General features: G+C 40.9%; 1 protein-coding gene across 4 annotated transcripts in view; it reads right to left on the minus strand.

Moving 5' to 3' along the window:
• The window catches only part of PCNX1 (pecanex 1), a 163,034-nt gene that overhangs the window by 122,199 nt on the left and 15,983 nt on the right, over window positions 1-24,852 (minus strand). For 3 of the 4 annotated variants that reach the window (XM_074997155.1, XM_074997154.1, XM_074997153.1), the window contains exons 2-6: window positions 22,101-22,309; window positions 20,199-20,304; window positions 14,935-14,980; window positions 13,028-13,117; window positions 9,549-11,240 (exon numbers count right to left, since the gene is read on the minus strand). In XM_074997155.1, coding sequence (XP_074853256.1) covers window positions 9,549-11,240; window positions 13,028-13,117; window positions 14,935-14,980; window positions 20,199-20,304; window positions 22,101-22,309 — 2,143 coding nt within the window. The remainder of the gene's footprint in view (window positions 1-9,548; window positions 11,241-13,027; window positions 13,118-14,934; window positions 14,981-20,198; window positions 20,305-22,100; window positions 22,310-24,852) is intronic. The other variant, XM_074997156.1, reaches the window with a different exon arrangement.

The following is a 24,852-nucleotide window of genomic DNA, read 5'->3' on the forward strand; positions in this document are numbered from 1 at the left end:
TAAAATTCTGCCCATCCTAGAGTTAGATCCCAGAGCTTTCTCTAGCAGCACTGTACAAAGTATTCAAGACACCTAAAGGAGGACTCTGCATAACACAGTGACCCTGAACCCAACTCCACACTCAAAGTTCCCACTGCGGTGCACAGAGAATAGTGTATGTTACCTTCTTTGAAGGTCAAAAGTTGCTCATGGCTACCCATGTAACAACGAATTCAAGCATGTCTATGAAGTGCATCCAAGAAACGAATTGCTAGTTAATTGAAAATCAGATTTTATCAAATAGATTCTAAACTGAGATACATCAAATGTTCAGTACATGTAAACACTGAAGTCAGAGCTGACTCCAGCAAACAGCTCTGAAATGTGAGAAGCATCCTACTGTTTGTGGTAGTTTTCTTAGAGAAAAAACACACTGGTACCCTATCTATGAGAAAAAAATATTTAAAACAAACTAGATGTTCGGCCTAGCCTGCAGTCTAGACAGCCATTCTATGACATTCAAATACTTAGTTGCCATTATCCATCATTTCAAAATTCCACTTTTTTTTTGGGGATAACTAGAAACCATCAAATTCAGGTCCAGCCAAGATGATTTAGTCCCAGACAATTTCCCTACCACCACCACCACAGCAGCTGGAAAACAAACCTTTTGGCTGCATTTTTTAACCACTCTTGACTGTGCCACAATACAATGCATGTACGTGTGCGTGTGCACATATTCTGTAACTGATATTCTAAGGGAAACTTTTCCCTGAGTCAACAGGAAAACTCTTAGCAGTAATAGCCAATACTCACAACTAGCAACTAAGGTGTACTACTTATGCTCAGCAGCCACTGCTTTAAGTCAGCAAATCTGTGCTAGTTACCCATGCGTCAACTCCTTCTGTGACTGTTCCTGAATAACCCTATGAAGATGTCATCTGCCCCACTAAGGATCTGTAGCAATACGGTACAAACCAAACATGGTGGCATAGATCTACTCCCCATTAGGCACCCAAGATTTGAAAGCAGTGTTAAGTTGTTTCAGGAGAAGATCAAAAGGCTAAGATTCACTACAACAGCACTTGCACAATAGTTTATCATAAGATGCACAAAGCACCTGCAAGATGTGGGACTATCCTGGTACATAATCCTTTCTTTGAAAAGGTTCAGACTATCCACAGCTGCCAGAAGTGCATAGACTGGATCAGAAAGCAGCAGTTAATGGATAACTTATTGTTAGAAGGACTTTCCCCACAAGGTACTGTGCTTGCCAATTGTGTTAAATTTTTGCTATATGCACACAGATACATGTGGTAAATATTTATTCTGAGCCCAGTGGCTAGCATTGATTGACATTGCTATTTGTGTTTTTGGTCCAGAAATATACTAGCAGTGAAAGCAGAAGTTCCCTCACCGGACAGGAAGAGAAAAAGACTGTTTAGATAGTGACAATCCCCTCTCAGTCTTGAGCCTGCTGACTCTCCAGTCATATTCCCACTTCTCCCATGAACCTGGCTCCCACCTTTGACTGTATGAAGCATTAAATGGCTACTTATGAAGCGGGAGGTTTCTAAAGTACTCCACTTCATTTGGTTGCATCTTATGCAGCTAGGTCTAAGTGACAAGTGAGTTCTATCAAGTTAAGTAGTTTGAACATTGCTGCTCACCAGATCTTTAGTACAAAGCCCCCCGACTCCTCCAATGAAAGCAGTATGTTCTTTTAACATAGCTTAAGAAGTTAGACACTCAAAAATTAGGAAGTGCAAAAAAAAAGTAAGGTTGTCACTGCAACATTAATTCAGCTTCCTGGTGCCTGTGTGACATCAGGCAAGAATGTGTGTCAGAACAAAGAATGAGATTGCTTTAGGACCCAGAAATGGTAAGTCTTCAACACAAGAAAACTTCTTTTTCTTGTAACTTCATCTAAAATTTCACAGGCCATCCTGTGCAGTGAACAAAGCAGGAGCCCTGAAGAAAAAGTAAAGTGGCTAGATAATTACGGATAATACTGTCCTACTGAACATGTACAAGGAGGCCAAATTAAGGTTGCACATGTAACCCATTTATGGCATTTAACTTCGAAGGGCTTGACTTAAAAACCAGAACATTCTTTTAAATAGTCTTAAGTATGTCATTTCTGATGAAGACCCCAGAAAAGCCATTATGTGGAACTCTATTAACCTCCACATTGACTAAGATGAAGTGGTAGCAGTAGACTGTTACATCTTTGGACAAGATGCTAAGGGTGAGGTATGGGAGACGCGAGACACTGCAATATCTTACAAAATTATCCACTGCACTGCAAAGGCATATTGGAAATTATGAATTCTCTGTCCTGTTATTGGGATCGGAGGAGAATGCTGACCAATGATTCTAACGGCACAACCTTGCATGTACCTTTGACACATTCAGCCTGAAAGGGTACTAAGACTTGGGTAGCCCATATCAGACATTGGATTCTAGTTGCAGCTCACAATTACTGGATAATAGTAAGGGGTTTTATTATACCCCACCAAATCAGGCATGGGATCAGGATGAACAGCTCCCTAAACACCCTCTGCATTATTTCAAACCAAGAAGAATAAAATTAGATTTTAAAAAGGATGTAAGCTACACACAATTTTCTCCTTAAAACCAAACCTGTTAAAAATTAAATTTGCAATTATAATATGTTTAGGCCTCAAAATAGATTTGAACAATCTATTAAAATTTAAATCGATAATAATGCAACGAGCCCTAATATTAAGATCAGTCATCTCTAGAGACAGTGTACTGTTTCCATCGTTGTTTGTATATCAGAAACCACTAAATACCTTACACTAAAGAAGTTTAAACTAAGTAAATTCACACTAAGAAGAGAGCAGTTATGGGTGGAACAGTGAATACATAAAGAGGCCCTGTTATCAATCAAATCTCCCAATAGGTATTAAAATCAGTTAGTTAAACCACAGTTGCTTACCACTTTGGTGACAAGGGGCTTTTTACTATGTCATAACTATGTTAACCTTGAAGAGGTATTTGTGAAACAAGCTAGATACTCTTCTGATTCACACTGCTCCATTAGGTGATTTGTTACTAATGATTAGGGCTCCATTTCTGTAGGTTGTGACCTCTCTGACTTCCACAGCTGACCCAGGGCCAGCTGTACCACACACTGCTCAGTGTAAGGCAGCGGGCCCCAAGGACCACCCACACAGTGGCTGGTGTGGCTGTGCCCAGGGATTGTCTGAGCAGCTGCCTTAGGATCAGTGGGAACAGCTGCAGCTTGGCAGCAGTCCCGAGCAGCTTGGTCCTCTGCTTCCCCCAGTGCCGCAGCCCTATGATCAACACTTCTCCAGAGCAATAGGGGTACTCCAGGACATTATACATTACAAATCAAATGAAATCTGAACAAGAATCACTGACAGAATCCTTAATGCCAGTTTCACAGTTTGAGAGAGTAAATGTATTTAAAGTTACAAATCTTGCTTCTAAATCAAGGACAATAAATGGATCCTATCAGTTGTGTTTAGTCTCCTAGCCAGACTTTGAACAAATTCCACCTTTCAAGGTGAAATATTCACTACCTTTTCTGATTTAAGTCAACATAGCACTTGTGCTCATGAAAGTAGCTTAATTACTATTTCTTATAACTTAATTACAAAATGTTTATACAAACTGCAACACTTACACACTTGCAGTTTTATAGTTGTCAAGACTTTTTCATTAACAGGATACAGGTATCAGATATGAAATCCAAATTTAAAGGAAAATTAGAAGTCAATTAATCATAACTATATAAAAGTCCTGAAAAATCCCTGTTCCTGGTCCATTCTATTTCCAAAACCAAGTGACAAGAGTAAACCTTCTGGTATCAAGATAGCCAGTTTCAAAAAATGACTAAATGAGAGCTCAGAAGCTGAACAGATGATTGATGCTGATGAAACCCTTAATATGGAGAGAGAGAAAAAATACTATGTCCCTGTGCTCATTTTGCCTGCAGCCAATATACAACTCAAGTTTGCCTGATGTTCCATAAGTAAGCCAAGCAATGTTAAACAGGAACAGGAAGCTACAGTCCCCTCATCCACTTTGGTAACAGCAGCAAAGTCAAAGAGAAACATCAAATTCCTGTGACTATACAGGTTATTTCAGTTACTGGGTCAATTAGAATTGTGTGTTTATCATGCATAGCAAATTTAGTGGCAACATGTGGTAATTTTACCTGGGATAGCTCAATTACTTGCCATGTCTTGTTCTTTCCCTTTGGAAAACATAGCCTGCTTGGTAAGCTATTCCTAGAACGAGTGACTGACTCTAAATGTGAAGCCCTTCCCAACAGAGATAGCTCATCTAGCACCTCTCCCTCTTTGGCCTCCAAATCTGATTTTGAGGTAGTTAGTTGTTTTATGTTACCTGGTACCATTAACTTATTCGGGTTATTTAAACAGGCTACAGTTCCACTGTCCAGACTTAGTACTCTGGCACAAGTCTGGGGACTATTTGAGCCTTTGGTCTCTTGATCAGCCTCAAATCAGCCTTGTGATCCACCTTCCCCAGTGTGATCATATAGGGGGCAGGGCAGACCAACGAGAGAAGGCCTTAAAAGCTAAGACTAAGTGACTGGGGCAGATAGTGCCTAGGGCACTGCAAACAGGGGAGTATGAAGGGAGTTTGTAGGAGAGTTGGGAAGGGCTATCCCGACGGACAACCTGACTGTGGATGACTCTACCCAGACCTGGTGTATTTTTTCCAGACACTGCATTTCCCATTCACAGAAAACCAAGCTAGGGTAGACTATCCAATGTGAAACTGCCTTACAGTGGAATCTCGCCCATGTGACTGCTACCCCATGCTACTCATCTATATGGGACTAATGATGCTGCAAGGTCTGACCTTCAGCAAATCAGAAGTGACTAAAGGGCTCTGGGAGTACACGTGAAAGAGTCTGGCACACAGTTGTGGCTCTCTTCTATCCTTTCAGTCAAAGGTAGGCGCCCACGCAAAGACAGATGTATCCTGGAGATGAATGGCTGGCTTGGAAAATGGGGTAACCATGAGGGCTTCACCTTCTTTGACCACAGGATGATATTCCAGGAAGAGGTACTGCTAAGCAGAGATGGGATTCACCTATCAAGGAAGGGGACGAGCATATTCAGATACAGGCTGGCAAACCTAGTGAGGAGGGCTTTAAACTAAGTTCAACAGGGCAGGTGATCTAAGCACAAAGTCAAAAACAAAGACCAAGGAGAAGGGTCAGAAATTAAGAGGAGCATGGGCTGAAATAGAAGCGATAAAGTAAGAAGACAGAACCAGGTAGAGGGAATCAAATCAGTATCTTAAATGTCGGCATACTAATGCAAGAAGTATAGGGAAGAACTTGAAATGCTAGTAAATAAAATCACCACATAGCTGGCATCAAAGAAAGTTGGTGGGATAATGACTGGAATACTGGTATAGAAAAATATTGTTTGCTCAAGGAGGACGGGCATGCAAGAGGGAGGTGGTGTTGCCTTATATTAAAAATACACATACTTGGTTGATGTAGAAACATGAAACACCAGTTTTATCCTTGTGAGGTAACGACAAAGGTAACAAAAAAGAAGGGTCATGTCACAGCAGGAGTCTACTGCAGATAACCTAACTGGAAGAAGAGGCATATGAGGCTTTTTTTTTTTTTTTTTAAAAAAAAAAAAAACACCTAACCAAACCACCAAAAGCATAGTACTCAGTGGTGATAGGGGAATTCAGACAACTGTTGGGAAAAACAATACAGAGCAAGACACAGATTATCCAACAAGTTCTTGGAATGTAAGCTACCGGGGAGAGACTATTCTACATCTGATTTTTACAAAGAGGGAGGAAGTGTTTAAGAATGTGAAAGTGGAAGAGATCAGGAGATGACAAAGCTCATGATTCTCAAGACTGGTATAAGAGAGAACAGCAAAATAAAGAACGGATTTCAAAAGGGCAGATCTGTGCAAACTTATGGAGTTATAGGTAATATACCATGGGAAGCAAGTGTAAAAGGGAAAAAAAAACATCTGAAGACAGTTGGCAGTTCTGCAGAGACATTAAGGGCACAAAAGCAAACTATTCCATTGCACAGGAAAGATTTTAAGTATGGCAAGATGCCACCCCAGCTTAGCAGGAGACATTTCATGATCTAAAAGTCAAAAAAATCTTCCAAACAGTGGAAACTCAGTCAAATTACAAAGGATGAATATAAACAAACACCACAAGTATGTAGGGGCAACATTAGAAAGACCAAGGCACAAACCAAGATCAAACTGGCTAGAAACAGAAAAGGTTAACAAAAAATAAATCTAAAAAAGGTTAGAAGCAAGAGGAAGACCAAGGGCAGGACAGGCTTGTTACTCAATAAAGGAGACAACAGCAGAATATGGAAATAGCAGAGGTCTTTAATGACTTCTTTATTTTCAGTTTTCACCAAGAAGGTTGGAGGGGATTGGACATGAACAGTGAATGCCAGTGAAAATGGGGTAGACATTCAGAAGCTAAAATATGGAAAAAAGTTAGAAATTAGTTAGAAAAGTTAAGTACCCTCAAGTCAACAGGGCCTGATCAAATGCATCCTAGAACTCTCAACAAGCTTATTGAGGAGATAGCTGAGCTACGAGCTATTATCTTTGAGAAGACATGGGAGAAATTCCAGAAAACTGGAAAATGGCAAACATAGTGCCCATCTATACAAAGGGAAATAAGGATAACCTTACAGATTTGTCAGCTTAACTCCTGTATAAGGAAAGATTATGGAAAAATGGATATAGGACAAAGGAAGATAAGTTGATATGTAAACAGCATGGATTTGTCAAGAACAAATGGTATCAAACCAACCTGATATCTTTCCTTGACAGGGTACAAAGCTTTGTGGATAAGACAGAAGCAGTAGATGGGATAGATCTAGATTTTAGTAAGCATTTGGTACAGTCTTGCAAAACCTTCTCATTAATAAACGCTAGGGAAATAAAACACACAGGCCGTGTCTACACTAGCCCCAAACTTCGAAATGGCCGCGCAAATGGCCGTTTCGAAGTTTACTAATGAAACGCTGAAATGCATATTCAGCGCTTCATTAGCATGCGGGCGGCCGCGGCGCTTCGAAATTGACGCGGCTCGCTGTCGCACGGCTCGTCCAGACGGGGCTCCTTTTCGAAAGCACCTGCCCACTTCGAAGTCCCCTTATTCCCATCTGCTCATGGGAATAAGGGGACTTCGAAGTAGGCGGGTCCTTTCAAAAAGGAGCCCCGTCTGGACGAGCCGCGCAGCAGCGAGCCGCGTCAATTTCGAAGCGCCGCGGCCGCCCGCATGCTAATGAAGCGCTGAATATGCATTTCAGCGCTTCATTAGTAAACTTCGAAACGGCCATTTGCGTGGCCATTTCGAAGTTTGGGGCTAGTGTAGATGTAGCCACACAGAATTACTGTGAAGTGGGTGCATAAATGGTTGGATAACCAGTCCCAGAGAATCGTTACCTATGGCTGAAAGTTATGCCAGAAGGGCATAACAAGTGGGGTTCTGCAGGAAGCAGTTCTGGAACCAGTTCTGTTCAACGTCTTCTTCAATGATTTTTGATAATGGCATAATGTTTGGGGTTTCAAGTGTCATGAGGGAAGTCTAAAGAACTAGGTTTGTTTAGTCTAGAAAAGAGAAGACCAAGGGAGAACATGATAACTTTAAAAAAGCTAACAATGAGAAGTGAGAATTCTCTAATTCCTACTGATAAGACAAGAACTTACAGCAAGATTGGGCATTAGGACAAAGCTTCCTGTGAGGGTGGTTATTCCTGTGCTGGAATAAATTGGTTATGGAGGTCATGGAATCTCTATCATTGGAGATTTTTAAGAGCAGGTTAGACAAGCATCTGTGAGGGTGAGTCCTAGATCAGCTGTTCCCAATGTTTGAGATCAGGACCTATTTTGACAATTCAGAAACAACTTGTGACCCAAGGCAATTCAAAACTGGTGGGGGGTGGGGTGGGAGAGGAGGTTCTCCCCTGAGAAAAATGCACTCTCCGGCCCCCCATCTTAAACCCCTCTAAGCCCCAAAATGCCGTCCCCCAGCTTAAGACTCTCTCAGCCAGAAAATGCCCCCTGCCCCCAACTCTTAAACTCCTCTCAGCCCCTCCCCCTCCCCCCCATGCTTAAACCCTTCTCAGCTTGGGTTGCCATGTTCTTGGAAAACTTATGCAGGACAGGCAGCCTCGCCCGTAAGGATCCCCAGCCCAGGCTGCCTGTCCTGCATAAGATTTCCAAAAACTGGGGTGGAGAGCCTGGCAGCCCTGCAGCTGGGAGCCAGCTGGGGCACTGAGCCTTGGCCAGCAGCACCAGCTGCAGGATCCCAGGCAGCAGGACAGGGGACCCCACAGCAGCCCTGTGGGAGCCAGCTGGGGTACAGAGCCTTGACCAACTCTCAGTCCCTTCTGCTCCTCCATCCACAGGTTTAAACCAGTCTTAGCCACCCCCTCACGCCCCCAAGCGTGACTGCTCCTTCACTGGGCCGCCTCCTCCTCCTCTATCTGGCTCCCCCCACCCCTTTTACTCCCTTCCCCAGCCTACAGCCAGCCAGTTCCCTGCAGGCTTAAATAGTACTCCGTATAACTGGTTTCAGGATGGGATCCCTCCTGCCTGCAGTTAAATTAAACTGAATTCCATTTCAGCACCACAGGACAGGGACTGGGCGCTGACGAGTCAAGCAGCTGTAAATGGCTCCTCAAGAACCCAGCCTGAGACCCTTTGAAAAATCTAATCGCAACCCCTGTTTGAGTCCCGACCCACACGTTGGGAATCCCTGGCCTAGATCCACAGTGTCTAACCAATTCTGAAGCAGTAGCTGCTACAACGAACTAGCCACATTATTCTGAAAATATAGTTATTGTTCAAGCCAACTAGCCACACTCAACCAGCCAAATAGCCACATGTGACTAGTGGCCAGCATGTTGGACACCACAGGTCTAGGCGATGCGTGGTCCTGCCATGAGTGCAGGGCACTGGACTCGATCTGCCATGGTTTGTTCCAGTTCTATCAGTTTATTCAGATTTCATGAAGTAACTAAACTGTCATGAGAAAAAGCAATCCAAAAAACACACGGGTAGATTTTTTTTGAAAGTGTAATGACAAACCACTCTAGACAACTTCCATCAACAGGTACAAGAGAGTTATTCTGGCAATTTCAAATTGCACAAAGGTTTTTTGTTTTTTGTTTTTTTAAATAAAGCTTCACAATATTACATAGGATTCTTTTAAATGTGTTTTGAGAGCAATAATGAAGAAGGTCTAAAATCAGTCACAGTGCTGTACCTTAAGGACAGTTTTGGCAATAAAGAATATCAACAATCAATTTTGTAGCATTTCATTACCCACCCTCTCACACAGTCCTAAAAGCTTTGTGTCTTTTAAAACACAGAACTTCCACGGGGAAGCTTTCATCTCAACCAAAACAAAAACAAGAATAGGACGAAGAACTGAAGCATAATTCATCTTACAAGTCAAAAAGCAAGTAATCATGAACAGCAAATTTCATGGCAACATATGGTAATTTTACCTGGGATAGCGTAATTACTTACCTCCACTTGCTGAGTCTTGCTCTTCCCCTTCAGGAAACATAGCCTGGCTTGGTAAGCTATTCCTAGAACGAGTGACTGACTCTAAATGTGAAGCCCTTCCCAACAGAGATAGCTCATCTAGCACCTCTCCCTCTTTGGCCTCCAAATCTGATTTTGAAGTGGTTAATTGTTTTGTGTTACCTGGTGCCATTAAGCTATTTGGGTTATTTAAACAGGCTACAGTACCACTGTCCAGACTTAGTACTCTGGCACGACTCTTCACACTACTAGTGCTAGAAGTTCGACGTGTTGAACGTTTCTTGCTAATTCCTTCAGAGCCTAAGTGGGATTTCTGGGCGTTCGAATCTGCACCTCCTCTTTCTTTAATGTATTTGGTCTTTAGGGCATTGTATTTGCCCTCAGGAGACTGGCATGAATGGGAAGTGGTGCTGGAAGAGCTATCGCTGCTGAACTGGTGGGCTGACTGCATGCTTGAAGTCCTGCTCAAGTCACTCTGATCACTGGAGTCCTCATCATGACAAAATACAGTACTCTGAGGTTTAGTTCCAGAAACACCTCGAAAGGAAACATACTCCCTATGCCGGCTTGAGTCAAAACTACTAGCCCGCTTTTTTCCTGTCCGTCTCCTGTTCGATTTATGAACAGAGGCTGTCCGGTGGATTAAGCTAGAGGATTTAGGTCGCACATCTCCTTCCTTTGGTTTATCACCTGTTTCTTTACAAGTTCTTGAATCTACTAAAACAGCCAACTTCTCACTCTGATTATCTCTTGTTCCAGTAGCCTTCCCCAGTGACCTTTCTACTTGTGTCGTTAATTCATTGGCATGTGGGTTTTTGTTAGCCTCTTCTGAGGGAGAGGCGCTAAGACCCCTTTGACTGTGTAGCTCCTCAGATGCATTAGAATCCTTTGCCTCTTGAACACCACTATTAATGCTCATTTCCACAGCAGTCCTTCCGCTACTAGACCTTTTATCAGTAGTAGAGTTACTGTCATCCTCTGAGTCAACACAGCAGTCCTTTTCCTTGCTTTTCTCTCCCTCTTCTCTAGCGTAATCCTCATGTTCTGACAACGCATTTTCTACATGAGCTGAGCTGGTGTGCTCGCTTTTGTAGCTACTAATTGTACTGTTAGTGTCACGATCAATCCCACTGCAATAACTTTCCGTTGAACCACTACTCCTTCCACTCAGGCTTCTCAGACTGTCCACACTTTTGTCTGCTTTCAAAGATTTGCTTTTCCCATTCTTGGTCAGATGCTGGGGGCTGCTACTTTTCAGGATGTCATCTAACTGAAAGACTCCTGAAATACAAGAATTCTCAGCTAAGGATTCTTTCGATCCACAATGGGGTTTTGAAGCTTCCAACTCACTGACTGGATCTAGTCCCCGTCTTTGTTGATAGAGAGGGAAGTCATTTAGAGAAGCATCTGGAAAAGCAACAGCAGAACTAGAGGTCCTTGGCACACCTCGTGGTCTGTGATCTTTTCTATAGGAGTGGGAATGCAAAGGTACAAGAGAAGCCATTTCAGTGTCACATGCACTAGACAGAGACTGATCCACGTGGTGGTTGTTAGGCAGGCACACTTTATCACTGTTGTCTCTTGGCAAATCCTGTCCAGAGGATAACGAAGGCTGCATGAAGACAAAGGAGTCATTGGAGACGAGATGAAGAAGCTTCTGATCAGCTGCCAAATCTGCATAAGTTTATATTTGAAAATATTAAGTTCAGCAACACACACAACTTCACTTTTCTACTACAAAGATTAGTTTACTACAGAACATCAAAAGAAACATTTCAGTGACAAGGCAGTCCATTGCTATAACAACAATAAATAAGTCTTTCACAAGTCCAATTAGCTAGACTGCAGCATCTCAGGTTCTGGGAACCTTGCTGAGCAGTAGTTTAGTAGACACTCCCAGCAAAAGTACAAATACTGCTGCAGCACTTTTGTTAAAGTTAAACATGGGATACATTTCCAAACACTAAAAGAAAAACATGATTGTTGAGATGGAGCACAATTTACATAGTTACGCACCCTCAATACTTGGAAAGAACAGAATTATTAAGCATAATGTCCCATTCACACTTATTATTGATGGTTATAAAAGTGATTGCAATTCTTTAGTGAGCTTTGTCATTCAAGCTCCGTTTTTGGAAAGACGGGTCAGATCTGTATCTTCGCAGGAGTATACAGTAAATGCAGCTAAATTTACAGTCTGACTACAGTGAATCCTTTGATCACGTTTGTAAATTCATGTAAGACCCAATGACTGAAATGACCAAAAGGTATACAGAAAAGCCCATGAGATGCATTCGTTTCCTACCATAGACTACAAAATTAACATTTTACCAAATCTGTATGCACTGGCAGCAAACAGCTGCATCACAATCCACCCAAAGGGGAAGGTCTTAAAATTCCTCTATACAGCAATGCTGAATATACTACTGATTCAAAGGCGAACTGCAGCTCTGCTCTGGAAAACAGCATTGCGAAAGGAATATCATAACGGTTCGTGCTTGCCTCATCAATTGCAGTATTACATGCGCTCCAGTTATGCTTATTTGTAATATGTTTACAGAAAGATTCTTCCTTCTGCCTGCCTTGCAGGGAGCATCAAGAGTGAAATTCTTTTCCTTCTTGTGCATTACACCAACACAGAAGACCAAACAGACAAATCAGGCCAACACATTTACCACTCTTGTTTACAGTGGATTCATACAAATGTATTATGGAACTTAACAAACAGTTCTGCTTGTGCATAGGAAGGAGTAGAGTTCAGATGACTCTCAGCTGGCACTGCTGAGCTAGAGTAGAAAGCCTGAAATACTTTTGTCAGTAAGGCAACCAGTTGCGACTCTAAATAAAGAGAGAACCTAGATACTGGTAATTTATACTTAGCCCTTACTTGGGTGCACTATTCCTCTGAAAAATTTCTAAGACAACTCACCATGAAAAAATTCTCCAGTCTGTAAAGCTCCAAATCTAACAAGATTTTTTCAAGGAGTTCTAAACCCATGAAAACAAGTTTCAAAAATAAAACGACTGGCAATCCCACAATACAAGTTAACATGCTCCAAAAGGAATTGCATAACCACACGTTTCCAGGCATCACAATAATAATCTCACAGACACTGCTGTAACATTCGGCTTTTGATCCCTGCAAGCAGTTTTCTGCAAATGTCCTCAAATACAAAAAACACACTCCAAAATTTTAACGAACCTTTTGGTAGCTGTACCTCAGAGTCACGCCTTTTAGGCAAATTTTTAGTAACTAGTGGACAGAATATGCAGCACACACCCAACGCCCTTTCGACAATGCTAGAAAAATTAACATCCATCCAAATGGCGAACTTCAGAGGATGCACATAATATATTAGAAGAACTGAACAGCCTCACTGAAATGCATACTGAGATAGAAGTAACCTGGCATTACCGTCTATAACTGCCAAAAAAAGAGCACAATCAACTCTAAGTCTCACCTTGTTCTTCACTCCCTTCTTTGCAAAGGCTAGAGCTCTGGCCAAGACTTAAACTGATATCATCTGAAGTCTTTGCAGTGTCAGTATCCCCTGTATATTATAAAAAGCATGTCAATGCTCAAAATATTAGCTTGTTAACTCTAAATAAGAGTACACATTTTTTTAAAAAGTCTTTAGTTTACATGTAAAATGTTAAACAGCCAAAATCTGCACTAAGACTTTAATCACTGCTTAAAAATGCTTTACCTACCACAGTTAAGTAAAATACAGTTACTGTGATAGGAATAGGAGAAATTATCTACTTCATCACTTTTGCTCAGAGACAGGTGAAGTACCTGAAAGTACTCTTTTTAAACCAAAATTAATCAATTTTAAATTGACAGTATCCCTTAAAATAAGCTTAAAATCTAAATTCATAAAACAGCAATCATGTCACTTCTCCAACAGAAGATGGAGCATATTAGGAGTTTGTCAGGTCATTCAGCAAGGTAGGTAATCATGCTAGGTTGATTGTATTTTGCACACAGCTATTTGCTTTTAACAGTTCTGTATTTTGTTTTTAAATAAAACTAATAAGAAATACCTATTTTTGAAAGTAATAGCCTGATTGATGACGACTAACAGAAACAAATGTTATAACGTTCCTTGAGTCTTGTATATGTTACAGCAGGGGTTCTCAAACTTCACTGCACCAAGACCCGCTTCTGACAATAAGAATCACTACATGACGCCAGGAGGAGAGACTGAAGCCTGAGCCCACTGCCAAGGAGGAGTGTGAAAGCCATACTGCCTGAGGAGGTGGAGAGCGGCAGGAGTGTGAGGGGGAGAGAAAAAAGGCCAAGAGCTTCAGCCCCAAGCAGTGCAACCTGAGTCCTACCACCCAGGAGTGGAGCCCTTGGGCTTCAGCTTGAGCCCCAGCAAATCTAAATCAGCTAGAGGACCTCATTAAAAATGGGTTCACAACCCACTCTGAGGTTCCAACTCACAGTTTGAGAACTGCTGCATTAGATATTTGAGCCACTGGAACAAAGTATAGGCAACACGCAGGTAATGAAGACCTACACTACTACAGCTTCCTTGATTTGAAGTCATGTTCAGCTGCACTGGTACAAGACAGTTTACACCAGTGCACAGCTCTTCTATCAGATGTTTACACAAATACAGTCACACCAGTGATTAAAAACTGTGGAAAAAAGTTTTCCTTATTTAAATTTAAAAAAAAAGTTGCACATATAAGGAGGCCAATTTCGATTTTGCAAGTTACAAATAATCTTTTCCAGTAGAATGTATTTTAAAACTGTTATTCTGGTCAATTCTTCCTCTCTCCTTATTTGTTGGATTCTTAGCAACCAATACAAGTTGGACCTCCCTGATCCACCACCCTAGGGATGTAGCAGATTCCGAACTAGAGAGTATTCCAGATGAGGGGAGGTCAATTTCAGCCCCACTGCCACCTGGGCTGCTTCCAGGCCCAACCACTGAATGTTGGTGGACCAGAGAGTCCCAGTTTGAACATTTCAACCTGTAGTATCAAATTAAAGTGTTATAGCAGGTGGCCCAATGAATGCAGGGGAAGTAATAAGTACTTGAAGGGACAGGGAGTGGGGAAGAGGAGAAAAATTCAAGTAAGCACCTTTCTTGAACATAAGAATAGGTTCTGTTGCAGGAAAGGAGACAACATGGACTCCTATGCTTTCTTTTCTCTGTGAACTTTTAGTTTTTCTTCACTTGTAATTACAATGCCCAAAGAATTAAGAATCTGTCTAGTCAGCAGGCAGTATACTCACCCCTACAACAATGGTAGGCTGAAAGATAAAAGATGGTGGATAGAATTTGGAAATGTCACATCAAGGTCACTGAGCTGAACTGCTCCTCCAAAGTCACGTCTAGCATAGGCAGAATCTTACCTCTAATAGTCGCTGCTGTTCCAAGACGAGATAACCCCGATCCGATCTGGAAATAGGGCATATAAAAAACAAGGGGGAGAGGGGGAAAATTAAGCCTTTTCCAAGTTATACAGCAACTGCTATTTCATAGTGTTACAACATGTGTACATTATTTGCTTATACCCATAAGGGAGATTTGTAAAGGTACAAATGGGAATGAAGTTTCAGAAATTGTGCACTTAAACCTTTGCGTCTTCACACCTGTCTGTGAATGGCGAGCCATCTAATTATACCTATTAAAGAGTTATCATTAAGGCTCTAAATCCAATATTACGGATTCTCCAATAAGAGACTGTTAACAGAAGTTTTGCTGGGAAGAGTGCAGTCACACAGAAGCCAGCACCTGGAAGAACTTTGTTGTGGATGCCATCTGTCTGTCCAGAGGAAGTCCCCAGAGCTTCCACACAGCTTTCTTGTTGACAGAATCTGTTGACGGTAGCATTATGCCTCCTGGCTTTGAGGCAGAACACTGCCAGTAGAAGTGCTGAGTTTTGTTCACAAAATGCATTGTGTGTGTGGATGTTCTACCAGTTTTGTCAACAAAACCAGGGTTTTGCCAGCAAAACTCAATAGTGTAACCATAGCCTGAGTGTTTGCACTGCTGCAGCAAATTTTCTTAAGCAGATCTTTTCTGGAGTTTTTAAATTACCACAATTAATAAAGGTCCATTATTACATTTCCAGGATTTTCCATTTCTTGTCCACATCTCAGCCACAATTACTTTACAATCATCCCACAATCCAAATAGGCTCCTTAGTTGCTATCAGTGGGACTTTGTTTTCCTATAACCATTGGAAGTAGAGATTTCAGTCTCTTAAATATGCACATTTTAACTGGACAATTTCCTTTTAAATTACCAATACTGCAGTAAACCACAGAACGTGCATTAAAAAGCTATTACAGTACAAGCTTTATTATTCTGCAGCCTTCGCAGAAGCCAACCCCAAACAGCAAGTCCATTAATTGAATGTGCCGGTTACTTGATGTCAGATAACATGGCTTTTACTGTATTGCCAGGCTGATGAACAGACTATAGCTACTTAGAGATGAAGTCTATAATGGTCAAAAAATGCATATTGAAATATGTGTCATTATTTCCTTTAACCTGTTTAAAACAACAAGCAGAGAGAGCTTGGTGATGACAATCTAGCTATGCAGTACTGTAGTGAATACTGTGAGTTACAGAAGACAGCTTTGGACAACTGGCAATGACTACATTATTAAAGCATAAATCTTTCCAACAAGCCACCTGGATACAACTGAAAGCTTAATAAGTTATACTGAAATCCAGAAGCACAACACAAATGATTTATTTGATCAGCTTTTTTCCTGGAAACTGCTTCTGCAGCATATAAACAATCAATCTGAAAAAAATATTACCATAGTGCAGTAGTTCTCCATCTACTTATTGTGGGTTGCATGTGTGGCCCATAATGATAAGTTACCTGCACTGCAGGTTGAGAGCCACAGCATGATCTCTCCCCAAAATCCTCACCCACCAACCGTTATCCTCAGCATCTCCTGCCATAGGCCCCTCCTCAGAGTAGGCCCAGGAGCACAGCCTTACTTGGGAGGCCAGGTGGTAGAGACTCTACCATGTGTGTCTGGCCACCTTTAGCATACAGCTGGGGCACAGCCACATATTAATCTGGCAACATGCATCCACGAGTTGAGAACGGCTGCAATAGTGACTAAGAATTGAATTGGGCCAGGTGCTGTACAAAACAGAAGAGAGTCCCCATCCTGGACAGATTACAATTTAAGCTTTTTTGGTCCCCCCCCCACCCCCCCGAACAAGATAGATGATGAATATTAATTCTAATTGTGTCCTGTACAGTAACCACATGCATACGGATTCATATTAGCTATTAAATTTTGATGCATAAAGGGCTTCAATGTTCTTCGAGTCATGACACCCTTTGAACATACAGAGATGACCCTGCATTAGTCCTGCTGATTCACTCCCAAGAGATTTTCTCCATGCCCCACCAAGCACTGCTACAGACTCCTTCAAAAACAGACCAGCAATACCAAATGCCTCCTCCTGCGCACTGACTATGCATAGCTGTCTTAGCCTGCAGGATAGCAACCTCTCCTTTTGCTGCTCCCACCTGCTCAGCTAGTTATCCTATTTCCTACCACATCACATCCTTTCCCTTTAATAAAAGGATTTCAGAATGAAGTTAAAATTTGAAATAGTTTGATAAATCTTGCAAAGCAGTAGCTGCTTTATGGCTCCGGTTACATTCTTGAAATGCTAGTAATTTGTAGCTTTCTTCACGTTTTGCAGCAAATTATCCTCATTGATGAAATACATTCAAAACACACATTTCATTTTGCAATACCAAAACATACATTTGTCTTATCATAGTTGCAATCCCCAATTAAAAAAAGAGACTTGTCTAATATTTAAAGAAGGTCTGATATATTTCATCGCCAACATTGTATTTCAGAATGTTCCCTTCATAAACTACAGTGTCTGAACATTACATGAAGTTGCAGAAGGTCCACTTTTTTTGAACTGGGGAATGGAATATACAAGCATGCACATGAGTTCTGCTTTATTACAACACTAGAGTGAATAACTCATTTTTTCAAGTCTGGTAACTGACAAAAACACAGAGAACAATTTGGTTAATTTTGAACTGGAAGTGCTTTTAGTGCTTAAGACAAAAAACTACATCAAAACAAAGGTAAAGTCACAAGTCAGTTTAATAAAAAGTCAATTTAACATGTTATTTAGAATCAACTTTTCATTTCCAAAGCCCTTCCTTTGAAACTGTAAACATGACAGATTTAAAAACAAACAAAAAACAAAAAAAAACCCAGCAAAAGCTATTCTACAATTCAAATGCATAAACAGTTTCAGTGACAACAGACATGTATTTTTCTGTTAACTTCCTATTCACTAAAACTGTCAAGCTCTATATTGCACTATTGAAGTGGTCAAATACACAGTGATAATAGTACACTTCCAGTTAACATAGTCACTAATATATTGGACTGCAAAGAAAAAAGCCGTGGGAACTTAACTTGCTTGGAGCATTTCCATACCTATGCTCATGATTTACTAGTTTGAATAGGAAACTATCAAAGTTGACAGGCTCAAATTTGAAAATGGAAAGCATATAGGAACAGAAAGCAAGGAATAGCAGCTAAAAACAGAAAGGGGCTATGTAAAGCAGTATCTTTACTTCATCTTCACAAAGGAAAGATGTAGGTCATATTGCCCCATCCAGCTATTTTCTCCCATAAATCTTGCCACCTTCAAGGGTTTTGCTGAACAAGCCCAACTAGTACATAACCAGTGGAAAAAGTTAATTCCTCCAACATTTTTAAACCATGTACAGAGGCCAGGTGCTCACTGTCCGTATGGCCAGCTACAGTAAATTCTTTGCAGCCACAGGATTAGGAGGTTGCCAAATATGCAAATATTCTTGATAACAGAGAGGTATACCTAGCAAAAGATAACACTGAAGAAAAAACAGGATTAGATATTAACAAAAATGTATGCAGAGTACTTTTTACTAAAACGAGTAGTATTGTACACTGTAAACTTATAAAAACAAAAAAGCACTAAAGTAGCACTTTAAAAAACAATAAAAGCAGTAAAGTAGCACTTTTAGGAAAACTAAATAATTTATTAGGTGACCTTTCATGGGACAGACCCACTACTTCAGACCACAGATTGGTCTGAAAAAGTGGGTCTGTCCCACAAAAGCTCACCTAATAAATTATTTTGTTAGTCTAAAAGTGCTACTTTACTGCTTTTATTGTTTTTATAGTATATAGACTAGTATGACTCTCTCTCTGTTACTGTAAACTTATGCTGTATTTATTTGTATTTACTTTCACTACCCTTTACTTATGGAAAAAGTAACCAAAATTTACTTATGGTTAAAAATCCAGGTTATTTGAGAGTTCTGAATGATAGACTGCCAGATATGGAAGAGTTTACTGTAATATTACAGTTTCCATGATTTGAGAAGAGCGGGTACCAATTTTTCCAGCACAGCTTTAGTCCACTGTTGTTCTCCATCATGGAGTCAAAGGACATTGTGAAGTTAAAATTGAAGCACGTAAGAATGGGTCTAGCAAAAAGCAGCTTATGCCCTCTATATACTTTAAACACTACCAGTTACACCAGTACATCAAAAAAAAAAAAAAAAAAAATCACAAAAGAGTGTTTATAAAACCACAAACTGTTTGAGCTCCCTTCAAACTTGGTCTGCACTCATTGGCTTTATGTATATAGTTTACCAATATCAGTTTAAAGAATCCTCTTATTATAAAACATGTTTCTCTGATCACCCCAAAATAACTGAAGAGATTAAATACAAGCAGTAAATTCTTTCAATACTGCCCTTATGGGGAAGGAGAGAAAAACAAAGGTCCATTTTCTGGATGCAAAAGATAGGTGGAAAAGACAGTATGACCAACCTTATAAAAAGTGAGTATACATGTTTAGTGGAAGAAATGTTTCCTTGCTGTGAACATACCTTGTATTTGAATTCCAGTGTAATGCTATAGAAACAATTTGTATTACACACTATATGACAACTGAACTCTGACAAATTCACATCGTTGCCACTTTGAGTACAGCAGCCCATAACTCGTGCCTCTCCCTCTCCACCTCCTCATCACCTCCATCCCCTCAAATCTCTAAAAAATATAATCAGAAGATCCAAGTAATTGGGATACTGGCACAATTGTAGAAAGGAGAGATATAGCATCTTTCCTTGCCCACCACCTTTTTTTGCTCTATTCCCTTTAGCCAACATTTAGTAACTACTGACCCAAGCTAACAAGAGTTAACGACTCCCTAAAAAGTCAGTAAGCGTAATAAAAAATTAACTACACAAAGCAGAAATGAAAAATCTTCCGAGAAATCAACTTCCATTTATTTAATCTTCTTAGCAACTTAAAAGAAATTTGTCATTTGGTAACTAAAAAGATTAATTTAATACGGAAGCGATAGGCAAGAAGTTCCCCCAAAAAACCGAAATGGTAGACCTAAGAGTAATAGGAGAGAAGAGACATTTTAGCTACTAGTCCTAGGGCACCGAGGAAGTGATTTACAAAGCAACTAAACAGGGTGACACAACAGTTTGGGCTTTTCTTTTGATGGGGAAAAAAGGACAGGGCAAATACACGCTTACTGCGAACAGTAAGAAAAACGGTAGTAGTGACTAAACAGCAATAGTTATATTAGCTTTAACTCCTACCTGGTTGTTTGGGTCCAGAGCAGCAAAAGAATTGCGTGAACTGCAACCAACTGGGGGAGTAGCTTCTCGTATAAACTCAGACATCTCAATCCCTCCACCAGGGTCACTAAAGAGAAAGTATAAAGACAATACAGTATTTTTACAGTCAATATTCTCATTACCTTTATTTGTATTTGCTAGTAATTCAGAAGGCACAAGGTTTCAGCTCTTGATTTAATACGTCTGGGATTTTTCTCATCTTCAAGCTATGTGAACAAATTACATTTTCTTCTTCACTTACTATGTGCCATGCTAGGAGCATATGGTCACAGTGCAATCTGGCTATTTTGGATTTGTGTAATGACTCCTGGAAACAGTTGAAAAAATAAAGTCCCTGAAGCCATTCTAATTTATTTTTGTTTATGCTGGGAACACTTTTAATGAAATATTTTTTCAAAGTTATTACTTTAGGGTTATGAAAGTGAACTGGCATCTGTCATTTTTAAAGATTGCCCTTCTGATTTGGAAACTGAACACAAATAGAAAGGTATTAGTACCTTTCTGCTACTGTCTTTTACTATATTCACAATCTACACAGTATCATGTATACAGCTTCCTCAACAATAATCTACAAAGAACATAAGTTTTAAAAAAAACAAGTTTTTCATATGAATGTGCGTTGAAGTGGGGTTAGATAAATTATTAAGTCCCAGATTTACAAAGCGTGTTCAAGAAAAGGATGTGACAATCTGCATCCCATAAAAGACAGACCCTGCAGTTAATAAGCTACAGGATTCAAAACAAAAAAGTCCAGTCAAAACTTTAAAACCCTTTTCTCTCAGAGTTCCAATTTTGAAACGAAAACAGTTTGTAAACAGCCGTTAGCAGCAAATATTTGACCAGAATGACAGGCTTCTTTCTATGTGTTTACTTCCTGCAAACAGCATTCAACAGGCACCTGCAAGTCTGAAGAAGCCAGCTACACACTTCAGAAAGAAGGTGGTCAGAGAGTATGTTATTTTTAAAGAGGTATTAGGAGTGTTTGAGTTGTATTTTGTCACTCTGAACTAATATGCGTACCATTTTTCAGAGGGCGTGTGGGTAGAGAGGCTAAAGAATACTAGATATTTAATTCATCACACAGACTCCATTTTTAGCTTAGGCCATGTAACTTACTACTTAACCCAGCACCCCACCGCCACGTACCCACCATAAATATGTACACCCAGGGGATAATAAATGGTAAAGGACGTTGTGATGGTTAGTTAGCCAATATTTGAAAGTTTTAACAGTTATAAAAACTGCATACTGTCAGTCATGACCTGACCATTACATCATTAACAGTATCATCATTATTAGACACTACTTGCAAAATCAGAACCTTTGCCAAAATTCCCATTTGATTAATTACATTCATAGCCATCTAGAATACAGTGGTACAGTTGAATATTTAACTTATTACCTGCTTTTTAGAGAAAGATTTTCAGAATTACTGTTAATCTAAAAAGCTTTAATGTGATGCCATCTCTAAAGAGATACTCCATTACCACTGGTTTGAACTTCAGTTAAGAGTAAATCTAAATGCACTCTCCACAAAAAGTGTTTCTCTGCATGGAACTGGGAACAGGGCAACTAAGAGGCACGAAACATGTGCATCTTCCAGATAGATTACTGGAGAGGGTGGTGCTGTGTATTAACTTCCATCCCCAAACCTACAAAATGCCATGAAATAAGATACATTTCATGCAACTACCCATTAGACCACCTGAAACATAAAAAGTTAAAAATACAGCTAATATCCACAGTTTGTTTTTTTTCACATTACTTTGATTTACCAGTTATCAGCCTGATAGAACTAGTATTGCAAGTAAGTAATTCATGCAGAAACAGCTTTGGCCCTATAAGCAGATGAAACACTCTTACCTGGGCCCATTGCTGTCTGTTCTCCTGGTTGAAGTATTGCCTTGTTCAATTTTTGCACCCCTGTCCATATGTTCTTTGGCATTCCTCTCCACAATTTCTCCCTCATCCAATGCCCTATGCAAACGGTAGTTCACCATTTTCAGAACAATGAAGAGAGCTGCTATCACTGGACAGTAGACTGCTACTATCACCACTGAAGAAGGAAGGGCCTTTCAAAAGGAAAATTAAAAAAAAAATTAAATGGAAATCAGGAGATGTTACAGACTAGATCACCAAGCATGTACAGCAGACCCCCAACTTACGCGGAGGTTGCATTCTTGCGCAACCCCATGTAAGTCAAATTTTGCATAACTCAGGGAATCCAGGAAAACCAACCAGCACAGCAGCGCTAGTCACTTACTTGTCTCCTGTGAGTGGTGGGCAGCTGAGAGCCTGGCTCTGGGCTGTCTGCCGCTCACAGGAGAGGAAAAACTGACCAGTGCTGATGCACTGGTCATTTTCACTCCTCCCACGGGCACCAGCCTAACCTTCACTCCTGTTAGGGGCGGAAGCTGCCGGTGGCAGCCAAGAGTCAGGCTCTTAGCTGCCACCTCTGACAGGAGTAAGGAAACTGACCTGCACTGTTGCACTGGTTAGTTTCCCAGCTCCCCTGGGTGGGAGGCAGCGTGGAGCCAGGCACCAGCTCCCCACCACTCAGAGTTGCGTTAACCTGAGATTCACACAACTTGAGTACACGTAGCTCAGGGTTCTACTGTATAAAAGCGCTTGAATGTACGTTAACAGAACTTTATTTGTGCCTTCAAAAAGCATGTTTTCTCCACACCACACTCAATACTTCTTGCAATATCAATTTGCAGTGTGTCATGAGTAGGAATGAAGTAATTAGTCAAGGGAATTACTTTTCCTATTTACATACATGTTGGTAGTGATGATGCCCCACAAACTTGTAACCATAACTGCAAGTATCAACAGGTCCCAATTAGAACAGATAGGAGTTTGAGGTGTGGTTGCTAAACCTGTTTTGAATGTTTGAAAACAAATCAAACCAGACAAAGAGTAATATTGTACTGTGAAATTGATTCACTAACTCAACATCATTTTAAACTTATCTGAAGAAGGGCAGCTTAAACGGGGGTCTGAAGTTAGTTTGTTGATGAGGGCAAGAGAAAGAAAGACCTTCCTTTTGGGCCAAGACATCAACATGTAAGTGTTTTCAATAAAACTTTAACTAAGCTACAATCATAATCACTACTATCATCTACTGATCAATTAACCTACTTTACAGAATTCAGTGCTTTTGTTCAGTTAGAAAAAAGACTGCTTGTAAAAATAGATTTGTAAAGCCAGTACAACTTGACTTCTGAGCTACAGTCTTGAATCCCTGAAAAAAAAATATTGTGTCTCTGCCAGACTTAAATATACTTCTGGTTAAGCAGGCCTGTAAAGATCAGCCAAACGAATCTTAGAAGCAGGATCCACAGGGAAATACATTTCAATCTTTATTCTGAATTAGACAACAAGTTTCTGGTTCAGATTAGCAGCCATTGGGACAGGAATATATATAACAAAGTACTGTAACGCCATCATATAAATCTATTGTACCCACGCACCATGAAAACTGGGTACAGTTCTGACTGTCTGATCACAGATACACTAGAATTGGAAAAAGGTGCACAGAAAGGCAATGAAAATTATTAGGGGCATGGAACTGCTTCCATAAAAGGCCAGATTAAAAAGACAAACTGCATCTTAGAAAAGAGGCAGCTGGTGGTAGGGGGAGGAGGGAGATGATAGGTCTACAAAACCATGAATGGCATAGAGAAAGTGAATAAGGAAGTATTACATGCCCTTTTACATTAAAAAAAGAAATAAGGGTCACCCAATGATATTAACAGACAGCAGGTTCAAAAAAAAAAAAAACACACAGAAGGAAATACATTTCTACACAAGTCAGCATGTGAAGCTTATTGCCATTGCCATGTTACAAAGGCCAAAAGCAGGGGCCTGCAACCAAAATAGCGAGAAGAGCCATTTTTTCACATTTGGTTTTAAAATCAATACATCAAGTGCAATGCAATATAGTAACCTCTCAGAGTAGGTGCACCCAGAGCACGTGACCCCGCTCTTACACAGCTGATCCCCAATCCCTACAGCAAATCCTGGAAATGCACAATTTCCAGTTAAGCTTTAACTCGTTCCTCGCTGGCCCTGGCTCAAACACCCCCGGCTTCGCACAGCCCCAGCTCAGCTCCTGCCCCTCAGCTCCGCTCACCACCCATGCATAGCTCTTGCCCACCTCACACCACTGCCTCTGGCTCTAGCTCACCACCCCTCAGGCACGACTCCATCTCTACCTCCCAAGTCCTGGCTCAAGTACTGCTGCCGGCTCACCACCCACGTGCAGCTCCAGCTCACCACCCCTCACGCCCTGGCTTAAACTCCCCACAAGAGACCCCAATTCCATTCTCCCAGCCCAGTTCAACCCCACCACGTGCACTGCCCCTATTTAACCCCCCCCCATGCATGGCTCCAGTTCAAACCCCCAAAACCCTGGTTCAAGCCCCCCTCGCACACTGCCCTGGTTCCAGCCTCCTGCCCCAGTTTAACCCCCCTGCACGTGGCACCAGTTCAACCCCCCCTCCCGCCCTGGTTCAAGCCTCCCTCACACACGCCGCTCACCACCCAAGTACGGCTCCAGCTCAACTCCACCCCTCATCCCCCTACAGCCCTAACCCACCCCAGACTCAGCCCC

The sequence above is a fragment of the Carettochelys insculpta genome, chromosome 6, assembly GCF_033958435.1.
Source record: "Carettochelys insculpta isolate YL-2023 chromosome 6, ASM3395843v1, whole genome shotgun sequence".
Lineage (NCBI taxonomy): Eukaryota > Metazoa > Chordata > Testudines > Carettochelyidae > Carettochelys > Carettochelys insculpta.